This window comes from Pseudopodoces humilis, chromosome 1 (genome assembly GCF_049639895.1).
Source record: "Pseudopodoces humilis isolate 2021_Gansu_Grassland_sample_001 chromosome 1, ASM4963989v1, whole genome shotgun sequence".
NCBI lineage: Eukaryota > Metazoa > Chordata > Aves > Passeriformes > Paridae > Pseudopodoces > Pseudopodoces humilis.
In genome coordinates, this window is record NC_142200.1 from 63276302 (window position 1) to 63288346 (window position 12045).

Genomic DNA, 12045 nt, shown 5'->3' on the forward strand with positions numbered 1-12045 from the left:
ACAACAATGCACAACTCTAATTAGTACTTTCTAAATCTAGGTCATTATAAAAAATAAATTGACAGCCAGAAGATCACTGAAACCAGCAGTAATGGAAAGGAGAGAAAGTGAGGGGAAGAATAAGGGGAAGAGGCAGAAAGAGCAGTAAAACTTTTATAGGTGGAGTGAATGAAAAAAGAGGAGTGTTCATGCAATTACTCACCTGTAGTACAGCCTCTAAACACATGACTACAGAGAGAACCATTCAGACCCTGCTTTAAGCCTGAGTCGGTCCATCTTTGTCTATAAATTGACACAAGCAAGTTAAGCAGCTTTAGGCCTACATGATTTGGTTCAACTTGATATGACCACATCAACCTAACTACATAAACTGCAGGTTTAGAATCCTACCCTGTTAAACTTTACACAAGCAGCAATTACTCCGTGGGACCACAACCCATCACCAGTATTTAAAAAAAAAAGTAATTTACTGACAACAGATTAATATGCTTTGTGAAACAAAAACCAAACCAAACTCAGACCCTTCTGCTCTAGACAGAGGCTCTGTTTGAAAGCCATGCTCACATGACAGAATGCTAAGTGAAATCAAGCAAGTGGGTAGGTATGCCCCACAACCAGACTCACACAACCTAGGCAGATACTCTCAGTGTCAAATTACCTGCATTAAAGGAGGAGAAGCTACCACCTGTAATGGGGCAATGCCTACTTTGAGTCTGACAAGACCCAGTTCCTACAGAGGCTTCGGGTGTGTATCCCAAGATACACACTCACCCCTTCAAATGCAGGGCAAATGGTTATGTCCTCACCTTTCACACTGCCTTAGGTAGATCTCCAGCTCACACTGATTACCATCCCAAGCACTGGTGGCTTCTTTTAAACAAGCAGCAAGAGCAGCTACTTAATTCAGGGCTGACAATCTTGCTTCCAGGACCGAGTATCAGAATATCTTGGCACTTCCATCTGTGAATCTAGCTATAGATACCGGACCATGAACCAATTAAGAGTGTCACACAGTGACAAAAGACAAACACCTAGGATAATTAATCACCCAGTAAACAATTACAGCCCATTCAGTGTTGAAAAAAATACATATCTACCCAGTACAAGCCAAACCTACCTACAGCCAAACACCACTTCTAAGCCTGTGAGAAGTCTGCCAAACATGAAAACTAAATTAAGTACAAAGCAGATACTGTAAATCCATTCAGCTCTCAAATAAATGACAAGCTGGGTTTTAAAAATGTACAGACTGCACTTTCCAGAGTTAAGATAAACACAAATCCTGGCTTTCCAAAGATATTGTTTATTTATAGTTGAATGTTAACATCTGAACAGAAATCTGCAAGCACACAGGGATAATCTTTCAGTGACGTTTCTGTTTAAACTGAAGTCCACAGTAGCCACATGTTCCGGTCTTTGTCTCTTTGTCCTGCAAAAATATAAAAATACAACAGCTGCTAGTTTCACTTTATAAAACTTTAAGAAATTACAATTTTTTTTCTTATTTATTTTGCCATCTTTAAACCAAACAATATTGCCAAAGAATAGAGTTTAGTCTTATTTGAAACACTGGAAGCAAAGATGAGGGTATAAGGCTCATGCTTTATTTCTGTATGCTATGTAGCTTCCCTCATGCCAGCCTTTCAACTACCAGGCCTAAATTCAACTATATAATTTTAAAGTCAAACAAAGTGGTATCTCCTCAGAAATATAAGATCCTCCTACCAAACTGGACATCTTAAGACAATTTGGTCATATCTGTTCCAATGTTCTGAAAAGGTCACTTAACAATTATTTCAATACAGAATAGGATTTGGCATTTCCTAGAGAGAATTTTGGTCAGTAACAGAGTTGTCTGTAGGAAGGAGGGGATTTCTGCAGGAATCCATGAGAAATGCTGGAAGAAAGTGTTTTGGAGAAAAGGAGGAACTACTGCTGTATAAAATGTCATTATTTTCTCCAGAAGGTACATGTATTTTTTAGAAGTTCGTGTGTAACTGACTGCAAGGTGTCATTGCAGTCCTTCCTACCATGACAAAACATAATACAGCTAAATACTCAGGAATCTTCTGTTATTTAGCAACATAACTACTTGTATTCATGAAACAAAGTTAAATGGCTTCCCTTAATAATGGATTAGAACTAAAAAACGCAAACTACCCTCCATTCCCAAAAGCCTGCATTTCAGTTTTCAGGGAAAAGAAGCTAACCTAATACCACCCTGTTTGCAGACTTTATTTCTCAAGAACTAAATCACAGACAAATTGTAACTTGACTGTGAACACAAAAAAAGAATTAATAAAAAAAATAATTATATATATATATATGAAATATCAAAATCCACAAAATATTATCATTCTTCAAGAGCGTGGAACATATCAAACGAATCAACATAAAGATCAGGAGTGTGCTACAGAAGTTAAGGCTGAAGTACTTCCTAAGAGTTACAATTCAGAACCTCCAAACATTTGACTTTGAATAAGGTAAAATGAATTATTACAAAATTCTTACTTTAATCAAAACAGAAATGCTTATGATTCTAGTTAGGGGTCACAACAACTCCAACACTTAAGGACACCAGCTCTTCCCCATCTTTCTTTTGGGCATCAGGAAATGTCAAAGTTTAGGTGCGTAAGCAAAGATTTTAAAACATCTGCAATCAGGCTCTACCTGAGAACAGTACCTAAGCAACAGCTGCATCAACTAAGGTCACAGGACAGTAACCTCAATATTTTTATTCTCTAGAACAAAAATACACTGGAAATTATCACTACTGTCAACAGGAGGATAAGACAACATTTATTCTTCATTCTCCAGCCATGACTGAAACATTCAGTCTTCAGAACTACCAAGATTCCCGAAGACTGAAAAAGGGGTTGGTTGGTTTGGTCTTCCTCCTTTTTCTTCCCTTGAACTTGCAAGATTAAAAATAAACTGCATATTACTATGAATACTGTAAATGAATGGTCAAACTACATGGTGGCATTTCAATAATCAGAGTTCCAAAATGCAGCATGGATGTTAATTTTTACTCTCAGTGGTTGTACTTACTACTTCACCTGATTTCTTTTTTTAAAAATACTGTCCTGCTAAACAAACCAAAATTTCAAAAAGGGATTTCTATAACTTCAATTGAAGCCCTCTAATTTTTCTGATTTATATCAGGCACCAAATAAAATGAGCACCTCAGGTGGTCACTCCTTTTATTTTGTTAAACTAGCATTCCAAAAACTTGATAATCTTACAAAAAAAGAATGCACAGGTAAAACATGGTATATGCAGACTAATGACATTACCAAGTTTATGTATACTTTGGGATGTCCCAAAGCTCCACCACCACCATCGCATGAGATCACTCTGCTTTCAACTTGACTCACAGGCTGTTCTGCTATCAAATCAATTGCAAAATTCTTGTTCACCTGTAAGAAAAAGAGGGAAACTTTCAGATACCATCCCCACTCAAACAGAAAGCAACTGCTATTTGCTGCCTCCTCAGGCAGTTCCACTACAGCCATTTTAAGGAGTTCTTGCTTAGACTTCTCCCAACTCCTCCACCAACTCAGGCTCTGCTATAAGCCACATCAATGAACTATACACTAAACTCAGCAAAGGTAATCCCCTTCCCCCTGTTATACAGGCCACATCAGTGCTCAGCTTTCAGTAGATTCAGCAGAGAGGTGAGCAGGAGCAAGTAGACAAGAACAGAGGATATTTAACCAACACTGTATTCTGCTTTAGTGACTATATGATAAAATAGCAGAAAAATCTCCGCTGATAAACTCAAAAATTATAGTGAGACAAGTAAGGTCAGGCATGAGATAAAACAACTGCTGGTAATTCAGAGCCTCTAGCCATGTACCTTATTCTATCACTGCACAGAAATCTCATGAAAACATGAATGTGGTGCATAACAACAGTCAGAAAGACAAATTGTTCAGCAGAAAAAGGAAAAAACTTCTAAATGCCACTACTCCACTCTGTAAATCCATCATGCGCACTTCCTGAATATACACATCACCAACAAGTAGGGCTTCTTCCTAGAGCACACCTGCATGGCCAGAAAAACATATCCATGTCTGGATAGGCTGGTGACACAGCAGCTTGTCCCTCAGTGGGACCTACAGCAATCCAATACTCTCCAAGTCTGCACTGAGCAGACAACTACTGCTACAATTCAGGGAAAAGTACTCCAGGAGGGGCCACATTTTTCAAAGGCCATGTTATACACGCATGAATATCAAATAATATGCACACCCAAAGGAGGCACTAACTACTGCTCTGTATATAAACATGCTGGTATTGGAATAAAGATGAGATTCTTGGGAAAAAGACAGTTAAGCATCCCTTACATAAATCCCTAGGAATTACAGCGGTGTTTTTATATAATCCTAGTACATAACAATTTAGCATCTTTCACCAAGCCTCCCATTAAGTCTACCTAAAATCTGCATTTTTTTGGTACAGTAATGGAAAAGTCCGTTTTACCAACTAAGAATCTGTCCTTACCAAAAGATGACAGCTAAAAAAAAATCTAAAAAAGACTAAGTTTTGGTATCAAAATAAATCGGCAACATCAAGAACCCCACTGTCTGGGGCTGCATCCACGAGCCATGTAATTTCTGCCAAACAGTAAGAACTTTTACTGCTGTTTTTAATAACACTCAAAATTGTGCATCCTTAATTTTGTGCTAAAGGAGGAGGGATATAAAACCATTATACACCTTTGCTTCAGGATTAGAAGCAAGAACTCCACTCATCGCAACATTTCTTAACCACAAAAGGTACTTGTGGGAAGAGAGAAGCAAAGACCTCTCATCCACTGTATAGGTAAGATTTGTGTGTGGCTCAGCCTACCAAACAAGATACAGTCTAGGAATTCACCAGGAAAACACACCACAAAACAAAAAAACAAAAAACCAAAAAAACACACAAAAAACCCCACAAACAAACAAACAAAAAAAACCCACCCAGATGGTTGCAGTTAAAACATATCCCTTTGACTAAAGCACAGCAGTATTCTGCAGGAAAGGGCTGATCCCCTCAGAACATCCAGATGTGCCTTGCTCCAAGCATAAATCAATGGGCTGTTTTTCTCCTGCCACAGTGCCAGTTTGACAATTTCATTTCTGCTTCTTCCCACCTATCCACCTGGGTCAGTCCATGGTCTGGGAGACTAAAGAGATAAAACCAAACTTGGATTTGATCCCAGTCCAAAGATGTAGAGGGAAGACAGGAGAGAATATTTAAAACAGACCAGCACTGAGGTGAGTTCTCCTCACACCCTCAGCTGCTGCACAAGCCCAACAGAAGGGGTACAGCTCCAGTGGGAATGGCAGTGTTGAAATAGGTCCTGCTCCACCTTAGAGATTATAGAAGGACAGGATGACCTTAGGGATTACAGGAGGGCAGGATGACCTTACTGGACTGTGGCAGATGCAGTTTAGCAGTTGCCATGCTCAGTTTTCTCACAGCTTCCTGCTTTAGACCCTTGCCAGAGAGCGCTAATCCCCAGTTCTCCACAGAGAACCAATGATTTTAGCTAAAACTCATGGATGTCACTTACCAACGGGCTGGCAGAACTGAGGGGACAATAAGCACATCCTCTAGGCCATGCTCCTGGGCCTGGCCACCTGAAGCACACAGACCCCGACTGGGGGAGAGTCCAGAGGCTGTATCCCCCCCAGATAGGAAAGCTGCCGTGGCTAGACTGGGCTGATCCCAAGAGGGATGCAACCACCTGGACCATACTGAGGGCAAAGGGAAGAAGCAACCAAGAAAGGACAGTCACCAGGAGAGCTTCTGCTTCAGAAACATGACAACATTCAGACTACAGACACGGCTGTCAACCCTAATATTGGCAGCTGGAACACACTGTGGGATAATGGCAAAGCCTCTAGAGAAAGATCCTATTAACAGGAACAGATTGTTTGAAGTATGTAACATGTAAATTTTGTCCCAATTTCACCATTAAAACTTAGCATTAAACCTTGCTCAGCAGACACAGAGTGTGGCTTTTGCTGGAGAAGGTAAAAACAGGCTGAACTGAAAACCCTGGGTGCTCCACACCACATAGAGTCTGAAATTGCCTGATGGCAAAGGCACATTAGAGGAACCACTGCCCCATGGAGAATTAGGCTTAAGGAGCATTTCCTACAAAGTTAGAGAAGTAGCAGAGATGCGGGCAATACACTTGGGAGAGACCTACTTTGCCAACTATCCTCCCTGAAGTAAGCTAATTCAGCATTTTAAGTGACATTTTCATTTAATTATTTCACGTGTAGAATCCCCATTTTTGCCTCACAGCATGAGCTAAATTGTATCTGCCACACAGTGAGGTAAACTCAATATGAAAACTTGGAAATCAGTGTAATTAGTTCAGGTTAATTTAGGAAAAGAATAATTATATGCCACTACATTAAAAATCTACCACACCTTATATTTAATGTCTCTGTTATACATAAACATGTATAGCATTAACACTAAGGCACTATTCAAAGGCTCAGGCATTGAGGAATACATTTCAGCTGAAATAATTCTATTTTTATCCCAAAGGCCAGCAGATCTCTCATGGAGCTGTGCTGCTTGATCATCAGAGAAAAAACTCAGTGCTAAAGGACATAGAGTGGGTATGTAAAATTTTAAGCAGCAGCAACAGGGCCACATTCATAGTATTGCACCTGAATGATGCTGGTATTATTAGACTTTGCATTTGAGGCTTCATTGTTTCATAACAGTCTACATTTTACTTTTATTTGTTTCATCACTCAGCAAATGCTTCTCATTAAAAACGTAGTTTGGGTAAAGATCAGAATTTTAACTACACAGAAGCAAATTAAGCTTCAAAACAGATGTAAACAGATATATAAACAGATGAACAATTCAGCAGAGTACTTAATGATGTGATTTTTCTGAATATAAATGTGCTAAAAACATACTAACAACTTCTTAAAACACACGTTTAAAACAAAAACTGTTCCAAGTTTAAGATGTTCAAATGCCTACAACTCTAACACCTGAAATACAATCACCTAACAAATGCAGAGCAAGTCTTGAGTTTTCCAAGGTTATCAAAAACAGGGAGTCAAGAAAGAAGCAACTAACTATAAGCTGCCTTAAAAAATATTTATGCCGTAGTGAAAAAAAAACCAAATCCAAACCAGTTTGGTAGGGTGTTTTGGAGGGGTTTTTTGGTGGGTTTTTTTGTTTGTTTGTGGTTTTTTTTGGTTTTTTTTTTTTTTTTATTGATTGGTTGGTTGGTTGGTTTTGGTTCTATGGCTTGGGCTTAGTTGGTTTCTTACTTGCTGGTGTTTTTTGATTTGTGGTTTTTTAATGACAATGAGGTTGAGGACACTTCTATCAGGTAAAGAAAAAACCCATAAACTAATCCCTCTCCCATAAGAAAAAGCAGAATGAGTTACCTCCTTTTGACGTCCAACAAATCTAACTCTTCTATAATCCTTCTCGTCATATACCTAGAGCGTGAAATAAACTTGATCTTATTTACAGAGCAACAGCTATAAACATAGAACACAAATACATAGAAAATAAATAACTTGAACTGTTTACTGAGTTTCAGATATTATCACCTTACAAGCATGTAGCTAGCATACAGAAAAATTAGCTTCCATTTCTCTCACACAAGTAACTAAATTGCACATTGGAAAGCACAAAAGACAAGGAAACTGGTGATGTCGGGGGTGGCATGAAGAACCTGATCACAGAGGTGAACACAAATGTATTATTTATAACGCTGTTCCTTGATCTGACCTAGCTGGTGAACTCAAGAGGGAAATTCAGGTGTTGTAGTTATTTCTGTTCAGCTAAGTAACCACAGTCCGAGCTTTCCCAGGTTAGCTCCAGCCGCCGTCCCCTCCCGCATCTCCTCAAGGCACCAGCCGAGCCTCAGCTCCTCCGCTGGAAGAGAGGTGAGGCGGAGCTGCAAGGCGCTGACACCAGGGTGTCTCCTGCCCCTGTCAGCTCTTCGGCTGGGTCACCAGTCGGATTCGGGCCGGAACGCTCGCTAATGACCCGACCCCGATCAACAGGGCGGGGGGTTTTGGGTTTTTTTTTCCCGAGACAGCGCGTACCTCCTGTGTTCGGATCATCCAGGAGCATGAATTTCCACTGTGTGCGCTGAACGGAGAGTCACAGAATAAATGAGGTTGGAAAAGACCTCCGAGATCATCCAATCCAACCAGTGACCGAACGCCACCATGTCAAGTAGACCGCGGCACTAAGCGCCACATCCAGCCATTTCCTGAACACCTGCAGGGACGGACACTCCACCGCCTCCCTGGACAGCCTCTTCCAGTATCCAGCCACTGTATACGTGAGGAAATTCCTCCTGACATCCAACCTAAGCCTCCCCGTTACAATGCACCACACCGCACCAGCGCGCTGCTCGCCGCCCCGGCGGGATTGCGCTGCAGGCGCCGGCGGGACGCGCCCGCCGCCCTCCCCCCGCAGCCCCGGGCCCCGCTCGCTCACCTGCCCCGTGTGCGTCACCAGCTCGCCGGTGGCGGAGGGCCGCACACCGTAGGGCCGGGCGGCGGCAGCGGCCAGCCCCGGGCGGGACAGCAGCGGGCGGCTCCGCAGCAGCAACCAGCGGAAGGTCGCGGCGGGCGCCGCCATCTTCGCACCGCCCACGTGACTCCCGGTCAGGCGGGCGCGGGGCTCGCCCCGCCCCGGTCGCTGCTCGCGCTTCCGGTGGCGGGGGGACGCGTGGCCGCGGGCAGGGACCGGCGGCTTCCGCGGGCGGCGAGGGGTGAGAGCGGCGGGCAGCGGTGTCCTCACTGTTTGGTGTGGTGGGTGGTGCGGAGGCAGCGGCGGGAGAGGAGGAGGAGGGGAGCGGGAGTGGTGCGTGTGTCCTGACCGGCGCGCTGTCCCCGCAGGGTGCCGAGCATGCTGTCCCTCCTGGTCAGGGCCGCCGCCACGGCCGCCCCGCTGCGCTCGCTGTGCCGCTCGTCCTTGTGCTCGCTGGCCCCGTGGGGACGGGCGGCGGGGCTGCCCGCGGCGTGTGCTCGCTGGGCCCCTCAGCCGTGGCGGGCGCCCCGCGGGCTGCTGGCCGCGCCGCCGCCGCCCGGGCCGCCACTGCTGGCCGGGCTGAAGACGAAGACGGTGCTGAAGAGGCGCTGCAAGGACTGCTACATCGTCCGGCGGCGTGGGCGGCTCTACGTGTGCTGCAAGAGCAACCCCCGGCACAAGCAGCGCAAGGGGTAGCGCCGGGCCGGAGCCGCAGGGCACAGAGCCGGAGCCGTGTTCGGCTGCCGGGCCCGGAGCCCCCGCTGGCCGTGTCCCTGTCACCGGGCTGCCCCCGGGCTGCGGGAGCTGGGGGCAGTGTTTCGTCTTCGGAACACCTGGGGCGAGGTGCGGTCTTGACGGCCCTTGCCGGAATTTCAGGCCTTGGATGCGGAGAACTGAAGTGGGAAACGGCGGCCTTCAGGACCTCTTGTCATCTTAGGCGTCAAGCCTTAAAATCACCGCGCTGTTAAATTAGTAAGGGTGAAGCTGTATGGCTGGACTCTGAAGTGCATTTGGGTTTAGCTAAAGAAAAATGAAAATAAATGCCACTGATGTTACTTACTACTACACACCGTGCTTTTTTTCTTAAACACCCTTACCCCTCCCCCCCGGGATGTTGATAACACTACCAATAGTTTCAAGCTCAGAATTTCAGATTCCATCTGACTTGCCCTAAGATTGTGCGAAGCTTTAGACTCACTCTAATAAATTGGTGAGGGTTTTTTTTCTTGCATCCCTTGAAAGAACTCTCTCCTATCAGGTGTAGAGAGAATGACTGAGAGCAGTAATGCCTCAGAGGTCATATAGCCAAGCTTAATGTTGAATGCAAACTAGTGGATTGGTATCCATGAATTAATTGTTTCAGTCACCAGTGGTATTCCTCACACTTCTCAATAAGACTCTGCTTGAGGCAGGAGTTCTTCCTCTGAACTGCAAGTTCTTGGCAATGTGTACCAAACTAAACTTTTGGAAAAGTACCCTATTATGGCTATAAGTTTGCCAGAGTACTGTGAGAAAGTGTCCCTGACTTGAGAGGTGAAATTGGTTGAGCACTGTGTTTGAAGTTGCTGTAACATTGGACAGTAAGATGGCTTGAAAACCTTTTCTGCCCGGTTACAATTCCACAACTTTACAATTGCAATAACTTTTATAATTAGTATATTTTTACTCGGTGCTTGTAGGCAATGAGAATCTAAGCCTGTAAAGCTGTGGCTAAGTATTCCAGAGGCAATAATTATTGGTTTTCCATATGTTGCGTGGTTTGTCTTTTCACTCCTCTATCTCATCACTGGAAATGAGGGTTTGGAGAGAGAGGAGCAGGTTAGTTAACATACACATCCATCTTAGGGGGCATTCAAATGAATTCATGGCAATGAGGGGAGGGAGAACAGGCTAGCTTCATCTAACTAAAGAGAGATGGATTGATTGAAAATGTGTAAAGCTTCTCAAAATCAAATAACCTTGAAGCTGTGGAAAACTTGCTGTACTTCAAATGGTTTGATTGGAATTTGGACGCTCATGAAAAATAACATACCTTCCAAATACCTGTAGCTTGTGCATGAAAGTACAATGTAAGCAGAGAAGTTTCTTGGAAATATTTTACACCTTTAACTTGCTTTAACAGTTAAGCCATCTTAGGAACTGAAGATTTTAAAAGCTCTGATTCTCAGTGTTAATGGTACACGTTTGTAGGTGTGTGCTGTGTGTTTTGTTCCAGCAGAAGAAAAGGCCTGTGTGCTGTGAAGCTCTGTGGTACCTTGATTTGAGCTGTTAGTACACCTTTAAAGTAAACAGTGTACGTATGACCAGAAAAAAAAAACAAAAAACAAGTGATTTCTAGGCCTGCCCACTTTTCCAGTGGATAGTAAGGACTGACCTGTGGATTGGGCATTAGGTGAAATGAGAGTCTGTTAGTTGGGCTTTTTAGGAGAGATAGTTGGCAGGTGGTCTTACTGCCTCAAGAAGTTCATCCAACCTCTTGGTTCATACAGAAAAAGGCAGCTCACTGGTACAAAACAAATTGTGCTGGTGGGTTACTGGAGGAGGTATTCAAACAAGGGTTCTCTTGCCAGGAGCAGTGTCAGATGGTTAAGAGACACCTGCAAATGTGAATTGCCAGGGTGAGGAGAAACAATCATTACCTGGCCAGACTTTCTGAATTCAATGGTTTGTGGGACCCTGAGGCAAGTTCACTCTGCCAGGCTGGTGTGAGATCTGGTCTGCGCTCAGAAATGGAGTGAAATTTAGGGCTGGGATTACTGTGCAGCAGAGAGAGGCACAAATTACTGTTTTCATTTCCCCCTTTAGCCTAAGACAAGCTTTTGTACAGTGCTGACTCAGCATCTTACTTCAACAACTTACAGTTATGAAATTTTTTTCCTGATTAAACCCTTTGAATGTAGGGCTGCTGGTCAGAAACTTGAGATGTGAAGTAATTTGAATTCAAATGTTTATTATGGCTGTAAACAGTTCATGTGTCATTGTCTGAACAGTCAGTTTGTGGTACCTGGGGTGGAGCATTGAAAAGAATGGAGCATTCATGGCCATCACTGAAACAGCATATTTGGTTGTGCTTAATAGATTTTGGAAAGAGGATTATAGGATTAGAAGCTAGGAGGCTCTGAATTGTAATTGTACTCTGCCACTGACTTGCTGTATAATCTTGAAAAGGTAATTTTGCCTTTGTCTCAATTTTTCCATCTGTTAGGCAGGAGTACTGAATCTCACACTTGTAAGTACCATTTTTTAGTTGATGTCTACAAACTGTTACAGAGGTGTTCTAAAGAAATCAGATTCTATAGCTTTCTGTAATTTGAATGACATGAGGAAGGTGCCTATAGCTGGGGGTGATGCATATTTATTTTACATTTGTTTACAGCAACTGCAAAATGAGCAGGTGAAATAATGTCAGCCAGGAGCCTCGTGGTTGATAGCTAAGGGTTCACATCCTTCCTTACAGACCTTCGGAATGTTGTGCTACTTAAACAGCTGTTGACAAAGGAGGGAGTACACAACAATTACTTA

The 12045-nt window shown here is 43.4% G+C and overlaps 2 protein-coding genes across 2 annotated transcripts; one reads left to right on the top strand and one right to left on the bottom strand.

Annotated features, from left to right (window-relative positions):
* Positions 1 to 1283: 1283 nt before the first annotated feature.
* NDUFS6 (NADH:ubiquinone oxidoreductase subunit S6) lies at positions 1284 to 8671 on the bottom strand. Its single transcript, XM_005517355.2, has 4 exons — positions 8488 to 8671; positions 7419 to 7472; positions 3297 to 3419; positions 1284 to 1429 (listed from the first exon to the last, which is right to left on the bottom strand). The coding sequence occupies exons 1-4, from the start codon at positions 8629 to 8631 to the stop codon at positions 1364 to 1366; spliced, it is 387 nt and encodes a 128-aa protein (XP_005517412.1). The 5' UTR covers positions 8632 to 8671; the 3' UTR covers positions 1284 to 1363.
* A 31-nt stretch (positions 8672 to 8702) lies between these two features.
* MRPL36 (mitochondrial ribosomal protein L36) lies at positions 8703 to 9590 on the top strand. The gene is made up of 2 exons (XM_088064495.1): positions 8703 to 8764; positions 8892 to 9590. Exon 2 carries the CDS (start codon positions 8902 to 8904, stop codon positions 9217 to 9219), a length of 318 nt encoding a protein of 105 aa, XP_087920621.1. The 5' UTR covers positions 8703 to 8764; positions 8892 to 8901; the 3' UTR covers positions 9220 to 9590.
* The last annotated feature ends 2455 nt before the right edge of the window (positions 9591 to 12045 follow it).